Source organism: Gracilinanus agilis, chromosome 1 (assembly GCF_016433145.1).
Source record: "Gracilinanus agilis isolate LMUSP501 chromosome 1, AgileGrace, whole genome shotgun sequence".
In the NCBI taxonomy this organism is placed as follows: domain Eukaryota; kingdom Metazoa; phylum Chordata; class Mammalia; order Didelphimorphia; family Didelphidae; genus Gracilinanus; species Gracilinanus agilis.
This window is the reverse complement of record NC_058130.1, coordinates 701784186-701804585: the sequence shown is the minus strand read 5'-3', so window position 1 is coordinate 701804585 and position 20400 is coordinate 701784186. Positions and strand designations below refer to the sequence as shown.

The following is a 20400-nucleotide window of genomic DNA, read 5'->3' as shown; positions in this document are numbered from 1 at the left end:
ATGAGAAGAAATATACCAAAGGATCCAGAGCTGGAAGGAGCCTCCCCTCTCCCTTGAAGGTGAGAAACTGAAGACTCTCAAGGAAAGGGATCCGTTCAGAGTCAGTGATCTGCTTCCAGGCAGAACAAGGCCCAGCTCTCTAGCCTCCAACCCTGCCTCTCAGACACCCAGTTTCGGTTCAATTCAACAAACATTTAAAAGCACCCACCTGTCAAAGGCATTGTACCCTTAGGTGCCAGGGAGAGAAAGGCACAAATGAGAATTGCCCTAGAGAAGCTCACTTTTTACTTGGGTCACCAGCTGGAATACGTGGATGCTTTGTTTTGGTTGTCCAGTCCAGTCCAACTCTTCATAACCCCATGGACCGTGCTGTTGGGAAGGGGAGTTTCTCCACAAAGATACTAGCCCGATTTGCCATTTCCTTCTCCAATGGATTAAGGCACACACAGGTTACGTGACTTATACAAAGTAATCAGAAAGGGGAGAGAGATCGAAAACAGAACCAAACGTGGAGGGGGCACCCGAAGGGAGAGAGAAATTCCCAGGGGCAGAGGCTAGGAGGGAGCACATTCCTGACATAGCGGGCAAAGGCCTGTGGTGTGCAGGAAACAGCTAGTTCAGAGTCCACTTGGCTGGAGTGGAGAGTGCATGCCCTGAAAGGTTTTTCTTTAAATCCTTCCCTTCCCTCTTGAATCAATATTGTGTATTACAGAATAGCTGTAAAGGGCTAATGGGGGTTAAGTGACTTGCCCAGGGTCACCCTGAAGGTTTTTCATTTCACATTTCCAGAACCAGCTGCTCTGGTTTCTCCTCCTTGCCCCTGTCTTCACCCTACCAGTGACTGTCTCTCAGTCACTTTTTCAGGAAGACCTTGGCTATGATCATCTCCATTCTCTACACCCTCCTCAGCCACCCTGCCACCATTTTAACCTTCCCTTCCAATTCAAGAACCACGACCAAATCAACTCTGTTCTAGTTTCTGGAAGGAGTGCCCCGCTCACTTTCCAGACTCAAGGACCCCATTCTCCTTCGTCACCACTTTCCTATGTGTATCTCCCCCCAATCCCTGTTTAGAACATAAAGTCCTTGAGTAAGTTCTTAACAAGTGCTTTTTCATGCATTCAGTCATGAAGAGAAGTCCTAGGAAATAGGATATGGGCAGGGGGAGGCAAAGAAAACAGCTAAGCAAGATAGAGGAGAGCCAGATTATGGGAGATTTTCAATGCTGAGCTGAAGACTCTATTTTATGCTAGAAAAAAGTAGGGAGCAGCAGAAATGACTGGAGTAGAGGAACAAGGGAGAGAAGAGTCAAGGATAACCCCAAGACCACAAGTCTGGGTCACTGGAAGGATGGGAGTGTCTTCTGTAGAAATAAGGAAGTTTAGAAGGTAGGGCTGGGGAATGGGGCAGGAAATGAGTTCCTCTGTAGATATGGTAGCTGATAATGCCGGGCAAGTAGAGGTGAAGGCCAGATAGATAGACGTGGATGCTGTATGAATGGAGGAAATAATCAAAACCAGGAAAGCTCACCAATGGAAAACGTTTCAAGAGAGAATCAAAGAAAGACCAAGACACAGCCTTGGAAGGTGCCGCCCAGATAATGGACAGGAGCAGGAGAGTGACCCAACAAAGGAGTCTGAGAAGGAAAAAAATCACACAGGTAAGAGATAACGAATCATACACAACTTTTGTGATTGAGTGTCAGGGGAGCAGGGAGGGCCAGAGAGCAGTTCTAGAGATTAAAGTATTCAATTCAGGAGATGAAAGGGCTAAAGCCTCCAGTGCCTGCATTCTCACTGCATTCAGATTGTCCTATTAGTCATTCCCAGTACATGACATTTCATCTCTCACCTCCATTCCTTTGTATCAACTGTACCTCACCCTATCAGGAATGTTCTCCCTCCTCATCTCTATTTTGGTGGTTTCACAGAAACCAAAGAAGGAGAGAATAGCAAGGAGAATCAACAGCCCAGGAATCTAAACAGCAGAAGCAGGGAATGAGGACTGAGAATGAGACTGTTGATAAGCCTGGAAAATACAGTTCCATGCATCTAAAGATCCATCAGTCACTCAACATTTCAGCATTCCTCTGTTGTATATGGCCCATCATTGGGTGCTAAGGAGGTTCAACAAAACATGAACTAAAACCCCTGCTTATAGAATTTAGTTCATTCCCAATATTTTCTCACCAGGGTCTTAAAATAGATAAGAGAATCACCAAATCCTGGCAATGGAAGGAACTTTAAAGATCACTAAATCCCAGAGCCTCTGTTTTAAAGAGAAAAAAAAACCTGAGACTCAAAGAAAGTTGACTTTCTCAACATCCCCAAGCCTACGAAGGGACAGAGCTACTTCAGATGAAAAGTCCAGCATGCTTTCCATTATGTCAAGCCATCCATCTCTAACAGCGTGGTATTCTATGACCCTGACACTTAAAAAGAGAACTAAACCAGGTAGCTTGTCTTCTGTAAGCCACTGAAATTTAGGAGTAGCAGATCCTTAAATGACCCCGTCATCTACAGTAGGTTCCATGCCTTCTCCCTCCTCTTCCTCTCTCCCCTCAGGTTCCACTTTTGCCCTGCTTCTCATGAGACCATGTCAGAAGTCATAACTGGTCATCTGCCCCTGAATTCCTACTGTTTCATGCCAGGAAATCTTCTTCTTATTACCTGATAAGACCCTCAGCAACCCTAATTTAGGAACTAATGATGTAGTTGGAGAGATAAGACTTGACTGCACAAAACAATTAGAGAGGAGTACAAATGGCACGTATAATTAAATACTGAATTGTATAATCAAGATTATAAGTACCGAAGGAGGAGAGGGAATGGAATTGTTAAGAAGGGATTTGGGGGAAAAGTGAGCCTTGAAGGCTGAGTAGGATTTGGACAAGTGGGTGGAATAGGGGAAGGTCATTCCAGACCAGGGGAATGATAAGAACCGTACCATGGGAATGAGCATGGTATGTTGCTGATGATGAATAAGTCCCTTGCACCTGCCATGAGGCGTTACATTTCTGAGATGTCAGGATAATGACATCTTAACAAATACTCCTTGCTTTAAAAAATGGAGAAGTAAAATCCTGGGCATATAGGAACCAGGAGCTGGTCTTCCTTCAATGTTCCTCAAACTTGGGGGACAGGTCCCCCAGAATGGCATATTCCCAGAGGGGAGGGTGATTAGGTGTTTGAGTTTCCCAACTACCCTTTGGTAGCAATGCTTTCAAGGTGGTCTTGATGATTGTTTTGGGGAGGGGAAGAGAGCCAGGGCCACATGACCTTCCAGGCTTTGCACAGAAAGATCTAGGGATCATGGTGGTCTAGAATTAGCACGGCTTAGATCTTGAGGAGAGTTCCGTTCAAGTTCATTAATCTGAAACACAAGGGATGAGAAAAACAGGCTCTGAATTGAGCACATTTGAATTATCCGATATTTAATTAAAGAACAACGGGGTGTCTGGTGGTCGGGGAAACAACGATTGCCGTGAATGTACTACATGGAATAAATGGCTTCTGCCTGACTGAAGTTTTGCAAAATTTTCTATTTATTATTATCTCTTTGGGGCCCACATGTGAAATGAGGCTGAGGGAATATGAAGAAGATCCAGAGAAGAACAACCAACATAACTGGGAAGTGCAGATATTCCAATTTGATAAAATTCTCAATGAGCATTTCCCAAGACAAACTAAAATAAGAGAAGAAGGCAGAGGGAGAACCAAGTCATGGCTTTTAGTCCAGAAGAATATTGGGGGTATACTGGTGAGGGTAGGAGGACTGAAGAAGGGTCCATGGGCAGTCTCTGTTTCTGTTGGACATATAACAGGAGGAAGAGAGTTTCCATTGCCGAGAAAGTGCCTTAGGTTAGGTGTCGTGACACTGGAAGAACTCTGGGTATAATTATTAAACACCTGAACAAGCCCCAAGTCTCTTTTTTCCAGAAGATTTTTAAGACTTCTAGGTCTATTTAGGATGGTTAGGGTGGACATGGATATTAGAGTTTGGGAGCTGGATGTTTCCACTGTGAGGGTTAATGGGATTATGACAAGGGGTAACTTACAGTCCAGGGAATACTTGAAACTGTCCATCTGGAGGCCATCTGCTCTGATGATTCATGCAAAGTCCCAGCCTCTGCTTTGCCCTTCTCTGGACTTTGACGCCATGCCTCCAGTGCTTTTCCCCACCCCTTCCCTTCTCCTGTTGGTGGCCTTCCTGGAACTTCCATTTTGGGGAAGATCCCAGACCAGCCATATTTTGTTCTCCTGATTTTTATGACCATGCCCCGACATGGGTAAGCTCTCCTCCATCCTTTCCATCTCTTTTTTTGGGTATTCTCTCCCCAAATAGGAGAATATAAGCTCCTTGAAGACAAGGATTATCTTTCTTTGTGCTTCTATTTGTATCCCCAGAGCTTAGTACAATGCTTAGATTGGCACATAGTAGGGGCTTGATAAATGCTTGTTGACTTGATTCCTCCTTCCACATCAGACTTGGGCCAGGACAGTGATTCAGGGAATGCTATAGGCCACCAGGGTCCCTTGGGTCAGTGGAGACTGATGGGGTTGTAGGCAGGGGCAGGATGTAGGGCATGGACTATGAGAAGGGCTGGGTCTGGTAGGTGTATATCAATGCCTGATGTCAGTCACTTCAGGAAAAAGCTGCCGTGTCATGGAGCTATACAGTCTTGGAAGTTATAGTCTTCTACCCTCCTTTACACTGTCCCTAGGGGAGCACTAAGTTCCACTATTTAGAAAGAAAATTCTCAAAAGAAACTGATCTCTTCTCTGTGATGTTCCAGAATCAAGCAGCTAGGCTACCTAGTGGATAGAACACTGATATCAAACAAGTCTCTTAAGTTTTCTTAACCTCAATTTCCTCATCTGTAAAATAGGGAGAATAATAGCACCTACCCAGCCAGGAAAGCATTTGTTTGCAGACCCTAACTTGCCAAAGAAGTGCCAACGAACATTTCAGAGGTCTGGTCCAACCCATTCCTGACTGAGAATCCTTTCTCCAACTTCAGGGACAATTAGCCATCTAACTCCCCCATAGGTACTCCATTCCATTTTTTTTGTAGCTTTCTTTGTTAGGAACATTTTCCATGTGTCCAATTTCTCTTCTTTCCCAACCACTGCTCCTACTTCAATGCAACAAGCATGAAATCCCAGCTAAGAGCAAAGCACTTTTCAGGTAGTGGGGATAGAAAACCAAAAATGACATGGTCTCTGCACTCTAGAACCTTCCATAATATCTGGGGATCATGTCAGGCGGAGCTAACATCGCAGGAAGGTAAGTGCACAGATAAGTACACAAAGTAATTTCTGGAGGAAGAGGACACTGGGAATGATAAGGGGAGAACAGAGCACCTGAGGTTAGATGTGATTAAAGATAAGGTTTCTGAGAAGAAGAGATAGGAAGAACATTCCCGCACGAGGGGCACAGTCTGTGTGAAAGCACAGACAGGAAATAGCACACCAAGCCTGGGCAAAAATGAGTAATTTCATTTGGCTGGAACTGAGAGTTCATGTTGAGGAGTCATATGAAAGTCTGGGAAGAGAAGGTGGAGCAGTATTGTGGATTGTTTCCAATACCAGCAGGGGGAACTTTGGGATTTTGTAATAGAGGCAATAGGGAATCGCTGAAGAAGGAGTGGGCTCTGGTAAGTAAACTTTCTCCTTATCTTTCTTCTTTGACATTTTATTTTTTCAATTCACAAGCAATTNCAGAGACAGAGACAGAGACAGAGACAGAGACAGAGACAGAGACAGAGACAGAGAGAGAAAGTACCATCTTGAATCAACCACCTCTCTGTCAAGAGGTAGGCAGCATGCTTCTCTATTGATCCTTTGGAATCAATTGGGTATTGCATTGTTCAGAGTTCTGAAGGCTTTCAAAATTGCTTGCCTTTACAATGCTGTTATTATATAAATTGCTTTTCTGGTTCTCCTCACTTCCCTCTGAATCAGTCCATACAAGTTTTCCCTGGTTTCTCTGAAATTGTCCCTTTTGTCATTTCTTACAACACGGTGATATTCTATTACATTCGTTTTATCAAATTATCACATTCTCAAATCACATATCAAATTATGATAATTTGTCGTTGTTCCCCAATAGGTAGGGATTGGTTTTCCAGATGACTGACATACTTTCTTCTGAAGGTAGGAAAGGGGGAACATGCTCACTACAGGGAAGAGCCCTCCGGCCCCTCCCGATGGGGCCCTACATATCATCCTCTTCGTTTGAAATTCTTTGCCACTGCAAAAGAGTTGTCTTTATATGTGTACTTATGCATATGCATACATTTCTCCCCAGTGCCAGCCTGCCAGCCTGCCTTGCTACTTTCTAGTTAGTTCCAAATTCTACCTCAACAAGCACTGTACTCTCAGCTGATTCAAGAAGCTTACCTTTCCAACTCTAGCTTCCCTATATCTTGTCTTCCCCTATTAGGAATGTGAGCTCCTTCCTTCAAATATAAAATGTCTGAACAAATTACATGTAACATTTTATATGTGAATGTTACAGAATACCATTGAGCTTTCAGAAATAATGAAAGGGACAGTTTCAATGAAACCTAGGGAGACTTGTGAACTGATGCAGAGGGAAGTAAACAGAACCAGAATAATTTATAGAATGACAATACCACAAAAAAAAAAAACTTTGAAAGCCATGAGAACTCTAATTGATGCTATGATAACCAACCATAATTCCAGAATTCTCACAATAAAGGATGCTACCCCACTCCTGACAGAGGGAGTAGACTAAATATGAAGAACTAAACATATTTTTGGATAGGGCCAATATGGGATTTTCTTTGACTATGCAGATTTTTTTTAATCCTTATCTTCTGTCTTAGAATCAATAGTATGTCTTGGTTCTAATGCAGAAGAGCAATAAGAGCTAGGAAATGGGAGTTAAGTGACTTGCCCAGGATCATACAGCTAGGAAGTGGCTGAGGCCAGATTTGAATGCAGCGTCTCCCATCCCCAGACCTGCCTCTCCACCCAATGAGTCACCTAGCTATCTCCCTACATATTTCTTTAAAAGGGTTTTGTTTTTATTTTTATTTTTTTCAGTGGATGAAGGGAAGGATGTGGAGAGAATTAATTTTTGTTCATTAAATATTTTTAAACAAAAAAGATTATAAACTTCTTAAGGAAAGGGACTCTACATACTTATGTTTATGTCTCAAGCATGGTAGCTATTTAGAGGATAAATTGAGCAGGGTCTATGTTGAGTGGAGAAAAGAGGATAGATATGAGATACCATGGAAGAAGAATAAATGAGAATTGGCAACTGATTGGATATTGGAAGTGAAGATGTGGGAGTAAAGGGAAGAAGTGAGAATAAAGGATGACTTTGAGGTTGAAAACTTGGGGAACTAGAAAGATGGCTATACTCCTCAAGAAGAATGGGAAAGTGTAGAGAAGGGATAGATTTAGAGGGAGAGTTAATGATTTCTACTTTGGATGGTTTGAGCTTAAAAAGACAAATGATACGTCCAGGGAGATTATTCCAGTAGGCAGTTGCTGACTTGGAACTGGAGTTGAGAAGAAAAATTAGGGCCAAAGAATAGATTTAGAAATCATATCATGTAAGAGAAGAGAAGGAATGTGGTGGGGAGAGAGAAAAAGAGAAAGATGGGAAAGAGAGAGAGGGGGGAGAGGAGAGACAGAGACAGAGACAGAGACAGAGAGCCGGACTAGAAGATCATCTTTGAGGAGGGGCATCTAACAATTAGAGTTGTCTCAAAATGGAATGGGCTGCCAAGTGGATTCCCCTTCTTCAAAAAGAGGTTGGATGACCACCTGTCAGGTTTGTTACAACATGGATTTCTCTTCCAGTATAAAATGGACTAGAATTGCCATTGAGGTCCCTTCTAACTCTCAAAATTTCTGATTCTTTGGTATTTTGACATGTGAAATAGGAGAAAAAAGAAGTGGGATGGACTTGATTTTCTCATTAAATCAGGTCAATTCTGCTTTCTGAAGGAAACAACAAGGATAATCTCTCCTCCACATAATAGTCCTTCAAATATTTTAGGACAGATATCATGTGCTCCTCTCTGCTTCTATTCTTCAGGCTAATTGTCTCTCATTCTCTCTCCTTACTCTGGATAGTTTCCTCACTACAGCCTAAAGATACCATTAGCTTTTTTGACTTTCAAAAAGTCAATTGGTTAGAATTGGAAAGGGGCCTGCAAAATCATCCCATCTAGCTCTATTTTTGTATATGTAAGAGGAAAAAGAGGCTCAGTGAAGGTTCATGACCACTTGCCCAAGGTCTCATGTCATCTACTTAATGATAACCTAGACTAATTAAATGATTCTGGGAGACCAATCTCTGAGGGATGCTTAATCCATTGCCAGCTAGGGAAATCTATGGAATTAGCAAATTAGATTGGACGGTGCTATGCACTGGACTATTTCTTGCTCATCTGAGACCCCATGGGCAACCATTTCAATTACAGTCTTAGTAAAATCCTAGGACTGATCACCTTCTTGACCCTCTTTCACACCTTTCTTGCCAATCCCTACCTCTAAGTAAAACCTCAGGTCTCCTAAACATTTTCAGGGGACCAATGGGCCTCTCACAGATTAGTAAACTCTAAATTAAAAGGAATTTTTAATGAATTTGCATTTGAAGAGGGAAAAGGTAAATCCAAAAGAAGCTTTCGTTAGAGATATACAACTAGTAAACGTTTTGAAGATGTATCCCAGAGTTAGCTCGGGTTCAGCCCAATCTTTGGTATGTGGGGTTGGCCTTTCAGAGGTATTAAACCAAGTTTTGATTTATTTATTCCCTCATGAGCAAGGAGAATTTGGGCCAAGTACAGATCACTCTTCCCACTCCTGCCTGAAAAGTTTAAGTGCTATAAGACAGCTCTGCTGAGCCTCCTGATGGGATCCTAGTTAGTGACTCTTCAGGATTCCACTTTCCATAGCCTAGGGTTGTTGGCAAGGGATTGAGAGATTCTGTATCTGGATTCCAGCTAGGAATACTCTCTCTGTCTCTGTCTCTGTGTCTGTCTCTCTCTGTGTCTGTCTCTCTCTGTCTCTGCCTCTGCCTCTCTCTCTCTGTGTCTCTGTCTGTCTCTGTGTCTGTGTCTGTCTGTCTGTCTGTCTGTTTCTCTTCTCTCTCTCTCTCTCTGCTATGCTTAAGGTTCACCTTACAAATAGGTGGTATCACTGACTCCCTGCCCCAAAGAATCAGCTCTTCAGTTATCCATTAAGATTTATTCTCTTTGGGTCTCGAAGACAATTCTTGATTATTCACTTTCCTTACCAAGGTAAATGGTATTGAACTTGGGCAAAATAGGTTAAACATGGTTAGAAGGTAAATGAAGCAATAAGAGAGTATCTGCTTACCCTCAATGAGTTCAAACCCTCAGATTCAGACAAACAACATCTTAAAGTTCTGAAAGACCTGATGGATGCAACTACTGGTCAGTGACCTTGAAGGAATTGTAGAGAACAAGGGGAGGGGAGGAAATAAGCACTTATTAAGCCTTTACTATGAGCCAGACACTGTACTAAGGACCTTGCAAATATCTCATTTGATCCTGACAATTACCCTGTGAGGAAGGCGCTGTTACTAACCCCATTTTACAACTGAGGAAACTGAGGCAAACGGAGGTCAAGTAACTAGCCCAGGGCTACACAGTTAGTAAGTCCACTCCCAAGGCTTTATTTGCCATGCCACCCACCTGCCTATTTGAAAAAATGCAATGGGACAAGTACCGAATCAGAAAGACTTAGCCATTGACCAATTTGTGTGGGGAAAAAAGGAGGGACTATTGTGGACCACAAAATCAACATGAGTCAATAGTATGGCATGGCATCCCCCCCCAAAAGTAATCTTAGGCTACATTCTAAAAGTATAATGACCAGAATAGGAGAGGTGGTGGTCTTCCTGTCCTCTGTCCTGGTCAGATCCCTTCTAGAATGCTGTTTTATTTCTGTCCCAGGGTGGGTAGAGAATGAGAGACAAGTTCATAAGAGCATAGTTTTAGAGACAGAAGGAGCTTTAAAGACCAGGTTCTAATGGAACCTTTTCATTTTACAGTTGAGGAAAACTGAGGCTTGGAAAGAACTAGTTGTCTGCCCAGCTTGACACAGGATAGGCAATAAATGTCAGAGTTGGAGTGAGTTGAAGAAACAGGATATTTATCATGGAATAGAAAAGACTTAGGGAGAAGTGAGAGCTGTCTTCAAGTATTTGAAGAAAAATTGGACTTATTTTGCTTGGTCCCAAAGGGCAGCATTAAGACTAATGGGTGCTAAAAGGAGACAGATTTCACTAAATTATAAGGAAAAGCAGTCCAAGAATTGGAACTGTCTAACAGTGGAATAGGATGCCTCAGGAGGTAGTGAGTCCCTGGTTACTGGCAATCTTCAGGCAATCAATCAATCAATCAACATTTATCAAGTACCTACTGTGTGCTAGGCACTGTGATAAGTGCTGAAATGGAACAAAATTCATGCTTCTGGTGGGGGGTTGGACTAAATGACTTCAAGGTTCCTTCTGATGCTATAATTAAGTGACTAAGTGATTGCTTCCAGGGCGAAACCTGATCTATGACCAGCTGAGGAAAATCTATAGCTGAAATCCTCAAAGTGTGGTCCCAAGACCCTTGGGAGCCCTCCACATCTTTTGGGGGGAGGGGGATTCTTTGGGATAAAAATTATTTTCATATTAGTAATAATATGTTTTTGTTTCAAATATTGATAGATATGGCCCACATAAATGGGGAGGGTCTCCATTTTTTAAAAGTGTAAATGGACCCTGAGGGCAAAAAAGTTGAACACTGATAATCTATGGAATTGGTCAATTAAATTGGACAAAAACATGCACTAACTTGTTTCCTACCCAGCATATATCCCATGGTCAGCCATTTCAGATAGGGTCTCAGGAACACCCTAGAACCCTCAACCTTCTTGATTTTCTCATAGATCTTCTTTGCCATCCTCTAACCCCAGGCGAAATGTAACTGCCTGCTTTCTCCTATTCCTGGCCTTCGAGCTTTGCCTGAGGAAGTTACATTACCACGCCAATCAGTTCCACTTCATATTTCTACTGTGTAACCTGAGCTAAGCCCTCAATACTGTTTCTCAGTCCTCATATTCATCTTTAGTTGATGGCCTAGTCCTTCTCAGTGGCTGTTCCAGATTTTGTTGGTTCCCCACAAAGCTCTTCCATTATAGGTCTCCTCATCACTAAGATGGATTTGGTGAAGTGAGAAAGCATTAGAATGGGATTCCATGAACTCAGCCTATATCTTTGGACAAGACACCCTCCTCCTCTCGCTCCACCCCATTAATGTGAGCCCTAATCTCTCTGGACCTCCAATTTTGAATCACCACCTACCAAAATGACCTTTCTAAAGGACACATTAACCTCTTCTATTCAATGAACTCCAGTAGACTCCTATTACCTTCAAGATCAATACCAAACCTTATCTTTGGCATTTAAAGTCATTCACAACCTGACCCCTTCCTACCTTTCCAGTATTCCTACCCTTTATACCCTCCATACACTCTATGATCCAACTACATTGGCACTCCATCTCCCAGCTCCCAATGTCTTTTGATTAACTATCTCCCATGCCTAGAATACTCTCCTGTAGAGTAAGGGAGAATGAAGAGTTGAAAATGACTCTTGAGGCTTTGAATCTAGATGACTAAAAGGATATTCATCCCTCAATAGAAACAGAAATTAGGAAAAAGGGTGGGAGGATAGATGAGTTCTGTTCTGGACTTATTACTCTTTGAACGTGTTAATTTGGAGATACCTAGAGACCAGAATTGCAAACTATAAATGGGTATTTGAGCACGTGTGCCTTGTTACCAGTCAATGAGATTTTATATATTTATGTTGCAGGGACTTTGGTAGGTAGATGCTACACTGGAAAGATTAATTGAAATAGTCCCCAACCTCAAAAAGCTAGAGAAATGCAAATGAAGTTTCAAGATATGACCTCATGCCCTGAAATTGGCAAAGATGATTCCCAAAAGGGTAGTCCTTATAAGTACACTAATACATTGTTGGTGAATCTATAAATTGGTTCAACCATTCTGGATCTATTTGGAATTATTATACAAAGACAAGGAGGCAGCTGGGAAATTCAGTGGATTGAGAGACAGGAGGTCCTCGGTTCAAATCTGGCCTCAGACACTTCCCAGCTGTGTGACCCTGGGCAAGTCACTTGACCCCCATTGCCTACCCTTACCACTCTTCTAACTAGGAACCAATACACAGAAGTTAAGGGTTTAAAATAAAAAAAAATTATACAAAGACAAGTGTCTCAAAGTTCATATTTTGTGATTTCAGGATGTCAAAGACAGAAACAAATATCCAACGTATAGCAAAATATCAATAGAGAAAGAAATAAAACAGGTACCTGTAAGTTGCAGAATGGCTGAAAAAAACATTGAATTCAATATGGAAATATGCTTTGCATGATATTACATATATAACCTATATCAAATTGCTTACCATCTCAGGGGCAGAGAAGGAAAGGGAGAAAGGAAGAGAATCTGGAACTCAAATTTTTAGAAAACTGATATTAAAAATTGTTTTTACATGTAATTGGGAACAAATAAAAATTTGAAAGATAAAAAACTATGGTATTGTGGGTTTACTATAATTTTTTAAACCCTTCCATCCTAGAACCAGTACTATATATTGGTTCTTTTTTAAAAACCTGGTATCAATACTGTGTAGCAAGGGCTAGACAATGAAGGTTAAGTGACTTGCCCAGGATCCCACAGCAGGGAAGTGTCTGAGGCCAGATTTGAACATCAGAACTTCCCATCTCCAGGACTAGCTCTCTATCCACTAAGCTACCTCACTTCCCTCTGGAATATTATTTTATGATAAGAAACTAAGAGTTCAGAGAAACATGAAGATGTATAAATGATGCAGAGTAAAATAAGCAGAACAATAACCCCAAAAAAACCCTATAGTGATGACCATTATGTAAATGAAAATGTCACTAAAAGGAAGGCAATGCAAATTCAACATGTTCATAACTTCGCTCATCTTTCCTCCTAAACCCACCCCTCTTCTGAACTTCCCTCTAATGGTCCAGAGCACCACCAATCTCTCAGTCACTCAGGTGACTCACATAGCCCTTCGGTTGCCAAATCATCTCATTTCTTTGTCTCCATTTATCATGTGTCCCTTTTTCTTCACTGGCACAGCATGTCATCATAGATCGGTCCTTGTCAGTGGCTTTCTAAGTGATCTCTCAAGTCTCTGCCCTCTTCAATCTATTCTGCATCCAGCCATTAACATAGTTTTCCTAAAGAATAGATCTCACCATGTCAAAAAGAAGTCCTTCGTTACTATTGTTTTTTCACATAAAGCACTTCATGGCTTGGCCCCATCCTATCTTTTTAATCTTCTTACACAGGATCTCCCTTTCCATACTCTACAACCAGCCTAAGTAAGTTCTAACCTACTTGCTGGTCCTCATACAAAACAATCCATCGCTTGTCTGCATGCATACTTTTGCACTGATTGCTCCCTCTTCCTAGAATGTTCTCTATTCACTTCCACCTCTCTGAAGCCCTAACTTCCTTCAAGATTCATCTCAAATGCAGCCTTCTACAGGATGCCATTCTCAGTCCCTTCAGCTGCTAGTGCCTTCCTCTCTCAGGTTACCTTTCACCTACCCTATATGTGTCTTATCAGTCTCCTCCATCAGAATCTAAGATCCTTGAGGCTTGGGACTGTTTTTGCTTTGTCCCTATGTCCCCCATGCTTAGCACAGTGGCTGGCACACGTTAATGATTAATGACTGCTTATTGATTAAAAAAAACAAAGATGATTAAAAAAAGACAATTAAACATGCTTCGCATGGCAGAGAAGTGGGGGACTTACAGTGGCAGAATATTGCATACATTGTCAGGTGCAGGGCAGTCCTTGTATCTGTATCCTGTTACCCCAGTAATTTCTAAAAATTCAGCCCTCCATCCCAACTGATAGATAGAGAGGTAGACAGACATGCTTTAAAGTATCAATCAGTCACCAATCAATCAACTCATTTTAAAAATACACTTCACCTGACTTGGTGATACACATCTATAATTCCTGTTGGTGAGGAGCCTTGGGGGTTCTGAGCTGTAGTGTGGCTAAAGCCAACTGAGCATCTCTACTAAGAACAGGACCAATATGGTAAGCCTGAAAAGCAGAGAGCTACCAGGCTGCCTAAGGAGGAGTAAATGAGACCAAGTTAGAAAAACAGAAGAAGCCCAAACTTCTCTGCTGATCAGTATTCCAGGTCTGTGAGAGGCCACTGGTCTTCTAGCCTGGGTGAGCTATGGAGCCCCAGCCTCAAAATAAAAAATAAAATGAAATTTTAAGAAGAAACACCTTAGCATTTTGATTACTATTTTTTACTTAAAATAAACAAATTAACTTTTAAAAATGAGAAAAGAATAAAGGGAGGGGAGCTGAAGAAACTCATATCTAAAATCATCAGCCATTGGAGGGACACTTCAGGGCTAGAAAGAATAAAAAAGGTTTGCAACAGATGGCTGTAAAGAAAACGCTATGGGGAGTTGATAAAGCAGAAAAGAGATGCTGACCAGAATGAGGGCCCGGCTCCTCTTCCCGTGTCTCCTAAATTTGTTGTTCCCCTAGCTCATCTATGTTCTTTAACTCCCTCCTTCACAGCATCCATGATCACCTTGAAACAAATCTCCAGACCCACATTTCCAACCCAATGCTGGACAGCTCCACTCCGACTCCTCACCAACAAATACCACATGGAGTAGCAAAGATCTTTTTTTTCGTCCCCTTTCCCACTCCCAAATCTGCATCTCCTGTTTCTATTAGTGGAAATACCTTTGATCCGTCCAGTGACCCAAACCTCATTTTCATCTCTCTTTCCTCTCCCTCAGTCCCCCATCTCTCTAGTCCGTCATCAAATCTCGTTTCAGCCTCCACTGAGGCTGTCTAATGTTTCCCGTTCTTTCTGTTCCCATGGCTCCCGGCTTAGTTAAACCCCTCCTTATGCATTTGTGTGATGTTTAGGAGATGATGATGATAATACTGCAATCAACAACTATGGAAAGGCAGGAAAGGATGGTGAGAAAGCTTTAGATTTGGGATCAGAAGACTTGGATTACAGACCTGGTTCTGCCCCCTGACAGGCTGCGTGAACTTGAGCGGAACTTTCTGGTCCTGGATTAGACCATCGGACTCCAAGGCTCCTTCCAGATCTAATTCTTAAGCTCTTTCCTCCCGGAGGTCCTAAGGAGTTGGGCAAGCGGGCAGTGTCTTCCTGGAGCCTGCTTGGCACCAAGGGAGCAAGTCGTTTGCCCCAGTCTGGGGAGAATAGACTAAAAAGAAGTTCCTGGTGGTGAGGGGCTTTAGATGCAGAGTTGGGATATCTAGGATTTAAGGCTTAAGAACTGGAAGGGACCTGAGAGGTCATATCGTCCAACCCTTTCCTTTTACAGAGAAGCTATGACTTTCTCTGCAGAAAGTAAGCATCTGAATTGGGATTCAAACCCAGGTCATCTCGCTCTGAGTCCATTGGAGACCATCCCACCCCATTGGTCCAGCTGATTCAGCGGTCCTTTCCTGACCCAAAGTCAGTAGAGGAACTCAATGGCCTCTGGGCTTCCACAGGTGCCCCTAGCCCCGGCTGACCCTGGGGTCTTGGACTCCAGCAGGCCAGCTCCCCACCCCACGCTGGTACATCCCTCTCTCTCTGTGCAATCCCAGGCATCTGCCACTAGGGGGCCGTGCCCCTCTCTCCTGCTCCTAGCTTTTCTCCCCTTCCGCTTACCCACAGCTGTTTCCCGCAGGAGATTGACAGCTGGGCTCCCAGGTTGCCATGGGGATAGGCAAATGAGGGCGGACGGGCTGGGGTTCCGATTGGCCTGGGGGCTGTTGCCCCCGCCCGGGGAGGCGGGCTCGGGCACTGCGCTCTATAAAAGGGCTGAGTGCTGTCTTCAGCGTTTCAATCTTGATGAGGAGGGGTTGGGGGGGGGGCGCTGGGGCGGGCCGGGCCGAGCCGCGCGGGGCAGCTTAGAAACCGTGGGAAGAGGAGGAGGTGGGAGCAGCAGCAGCAGTAGCAATTGCTGTGAGAGCAAAAGAACAGGGATCATCGCAACCCGGCGAGGACAGAAAGGCGCTGGGGCTGCGGGAGGGCACTCGCTCCGGGAGCCCCATGTGTGCCAGGCACGGGTGACTTTCTCAGCGAAGGCGCACGGGAAGCAGGCGCCGACCGGGACGGCCAAAGAGTTTCCAGGCGGAGGCAAGGCAGTGGGGGCCTCCCAGCACTTCAGTGAGTTCTCTCCGCCAAACTTTTCTACTTTCCCCCTCCAAAGCCGGCGCTCCCCCCTCCTCTCTCGCGGGAAAGTGTTCTTCTCTGTTCCCCCCTCTCTCAGCCGCCGCCGCCCCAACCTCAGCTACCCACCGCAGGCGGGACCAGGACTTATACACTTCGCGCCCCCTCGGGGGAAGCCTACAGGAGGTAGGGGCGTGCCCAGACCCCCGATTTAATTACTCTCGTGAGTGGGGGGGGGAGAAGCTCAACGGCTCCCCCCCCATCATCCCCGCCCCCAATTCTCGCCTTTGACCCCAGCCTGCCCGCCCCGTCGGGGGGTGACATCCTCCTCCCCGCTGCCCTTGAGCTGTCAGGGCGCGGGGGGCGGGCCGGGGCAGGGCCTTCCTGAGATGGCCTCGGAGCTGGCGATGGGCGGCGAGCTGCCCAGCAGTCCCCTGGCCATCGAATACGTGAACGACTTCGACCTGATGAAGTTCGAAGTAAAGAAGGAGCCCCCCGAAGCGGAGCGCTTCTGCCACCGCCTTCCCCCAGGCTCACTCTCCTCCACGCCACTCAGTACTCCTTGCTCCTCGGTCCCATCTTCTCCCAGCTTCTGTGCCCCAAGCCCAGGCACCGGCGGCAGCGGCGGCGGAGGCGGTGGAGGAGGAGGAGGAGGAGCGCCCACAGCGGGGCCCCCCGGGCCGCCGAACGGGGGCCCCGCAAGCGTTGGAGCTGTGCCTGGCAAGCCCCAGCTGGAGGACCTGTACTGGATGAGCGGCTATCAGCACCACCTCAACCCCGAGGCGCTCAACCTGACCCCGGAGGACGCTGTGGAGGCGCTCATCGGCAGTGGCCACCACGGCGGCCACCACTCGGCCTCGGCCTACGAGACCTTCCGGGCTCAGGGTTTTCCGGGCAGCGGCGGGGGCGCCGGGGAGGAGCTGGGGCCCGGTCACCACCACGGTGGCCACCATGCGGCTCACCACCATCACCATCACCCGGGCCACCACCACCACCATGGCGCAGGCCACAGTCATGGTCACCACGTGCGCCTGGAGGAGCGCTTCTCCGACGACCAGCTGGTGTCCATGTCGGTGCGCGAGCTGAACCGACAGCTGCGTGGCTTCAGCAAGGAGGAGGTGATCCGCCTGAAACAGAAGCGGCGGACCCTGAAGAACCGTGGCTACGCGCAGTCCTGCCGCTACAAGAGGGTGCAGCAGCGGCACATCCTGGAGAGCGAGAAGTGCCAGCTGCAGAGCCAGGTGGAGCAGCTGAAGCTGGAGGTGGGCCGGCTGGCCAAAGAGCGGGACCTGTACCGGGAGAAATACGAGAAGCTGGCGGGCCGGGGAGGCCCCGGGGCAGGGGCCGGAGCCGGGGGGCCTGGGGCAGCGGCCGGGGGAGCGGGCAGCGGCAACGCAGGCTTCCCCAGAGAGCCATCCCCTCCTCAGGCTGCCCCCGGAGCGGCCAAAGGGGCAGCCGATTACTTCCTGTGAGCTTTGCCCCTTGCCCGGGCCGTGGCTGGGGCTCCCGGCAGACTTCGGGGAGTGAGGGGAGGAGCGACCAAAGCACGGATTTCGCCCCTCTCCTCTCTTAACCAGCGCTCCCCGTGCCTTCCCCCGGCCACTGCCAAGGCCTCGGCAGCTCTGTCCGAGAATCGGGGCTCTGGGCCCTGACCCGGCCCAAAGGCACTGGTGAACTTGTAAATAGCCAGAGTCCGGAGGGAAGGGAGCGATAGCCCCTGAATTCTGGGGACTATATCACACTCCAGAGTCTTAACTTAGGGCTGGGCTGGGAGGGATTGAGGGGCGCGGAGGTAAATGAATGAAGGGAAAAGAGGTTCTGCCGAGGTCGTCTCTCCACTAAACTTTTCCTAAGACTTTGTAGAGCACTAGCCCCAGCAGCTCTCCAGGCCGCTCGGAACTGCCGCTCCCTTGTCACCTCCCACCCCGCCGGGCCTCCCTGCATGCGGGCCATGTATGGACTCGGGGGGCTCCTTGCTCGGGCCTGAGGCGCGTTCCTTCTCCAGCACTTTGGCGCCTTTAGAGTTTTGCATCCTTTTCATTCTACCCCAGGCTCCCGAACTCAACTATGCGCACAGAAAAGTCTTAAAGGGACGGACCAGGGCACACTTATGGAGGCCTGGGCGTCTCCGGGCCCTAACCTCGGGAGGTAACTATAATCTCTAACTCGGGGATGGCGGGCACCCTGCATAGCTGCTCCAGTAGGACGTCCCTTTCCCCCGGCCGGGTCCAGGATTCCCTCCAGTCTTGGAGCTGGAAGTGTGGGCAGGAGGGGACTTTGCTTGCTTGGACTCTGTTCCCGCCAGTCCCTTCGGCTAAGATGGTGCTGACCACGGGGAAAATGTTCGTTATTATTGCTACTACTATCATTATTAATTATTATTATTATTATTATTAATCTTATTGCTATGAGGATGGAGAATGGTTATTTTAAACAGGAAACTTGAGCCAGATTTAACTTATTTAAAGGAGGCCACTTGTACATATGTAGAATTTAGGTTTGGAGGGCTCAGCTCTCGTCCTTTGCTCTTGCTCCTTCTCCGCCTTCTCTCTCTCTCTCCCTCCTCTCTCTCACTTTCTCTTTCTCTTTCTTTCTCTCGCTCTCGCTTTCTCTCTCTTTCTCTACCTCCTCTATCTTTCTCTCTCTCTCTCTCTCTCTCTCTCCCTCTCTCCTTCTCTCCCTCCCTCCCCCTTTTCGCTGTCTCCCCATCCTTTTCACTGTCTCTGTCTCTCCCTCTCTGCTTGTCTCTTTCTCCATCTATTACCTTCCTAATTCAATTATATTTCACTTCCCCTCCCTCTTTCTACTTTTCTATTTTGCTTGATGATTTTAAAAACAAAAACTGGAGGGGAAAAAGTATCCCCCCAAGCTCTGAGTCTTAACCCCAAAGTTTCTGTCCCAGCATGTGCGAGACCACTGAGTGAGCAGCTGCCTGCCGTCTGCCCCAGAACCCCGGGACGCCTGCTGGCCTTCCCTCTCAGCCGCCCGTCGCTGGGCGGTTACCCTGCCAGCCGGTCCCTAATGCGGGTCCCAGCTCTGCGGGCTGCACGCCCACTGCTATTGGCGTTTTTTGTTTTGTTTTGTTTTGTTTTGTTTTTTAGAGATTTAAACCAAGAGAAAGTATCTATCTATGCTGTTTAATCATACTACTACTATTACTGCTACTCTGGGGGGTAGGGGTGGGTCGAGGGTGGGGGGCCGTGCAGGTGGATTGGAGACAAACTCCAGCTGGCGGCCTGCGGCGGTGGCCGGAGCAGGCGGACTTGGGCCGCGGGCTGTTATTTCTCTATGCACCAGATTGTATTTATTATTCCCTGGGAAACGAATCCTTTTTTTTTTTTTTTTTTTTTTTTTGCCCTGGAAGACGAGTGAAAGAACAGAATGCTCAGGGTTTCTCGCAAATCCAGAATTGACAAGCCGAGAAGGAAATGAGGCCCAGGCCGCGAGGACTTTTTTTGTACCTTTTAATTTAAACCGCTTTGTTTCGTTTGCGTTTTTTGTTTCGTTTTACTTTATTTTATTTTATTTTTGAAAGCCTGATGGCCTTTTGGGGGAGGGGGCCCTCGGGGCCGAGCGCTAGAGGAGATGCGCCCGGCCTGGAGAGCTTGGCCCGTCGTTCCCCTGCAATCCCGGCTACCTCCGAGGCTGGCTGGGTTCCTGGCCCTTTCTTTTGTCCTTTAGTTGGAGTCCTTCGGCTCGGTCCGGCTTCTAGGGCCCTGGGAGTGGCCCTTCCTCCCCAAGCGTGGGGCTGACTTTTTCCTTTCCTTTCCTTTATTTTATTTTTTTCCATTTGCTACGAAAACTGAGGAAAGAGAAAAACGAATAAACCTGTTGAGATGGAAGCGCCGCTGTCGCCTCCGCTGCTCTGTTTGGGGGGTGGGGGTGGGGGGTTGAGTCCGAGTCCTGTTTTTCTCTGGGGCTAGCCGGGGGAGAGGGTGTGGAGGCTGATCCGAGGAAAGGGAATGGGGAGTAGTCTCGCAGGCCGGAAGGGTCCAAGGCTACTGGGAGAAGCCCAGCGAGAAAGGGTCGCGATCAAGGCCTGGGCAAGAGGCACTCGGGGCGGGGCAGGGCAGGGATTGGGACTGAAAGTGACCAGGCCTCAG

General features: G+C 46.4%; 1 protein-coding gene across 1 annotated transcript; it reads left to right on the top strand.

The window, feature by feature from the left end:
* The first annotated feature begins 16153 nt into the window (after window positions 1–16153).
* MAFA (MAF bZIP transcription factor A) lies at window positions 16154–17769 on the top strand. The gene has a single exon (XM_044658317.1). It carries the CDS (start codon window positions 16687–16689, stop codon window positions 17767–17769), a length of 1083 nt encoding a protein of 360 aa, XP_044514252.1. The 5' UTR covers window positions 16154–16686.
* The last annotated feature ends 2631 nt before the right edge of the window (window positions 17770–20400 follow it).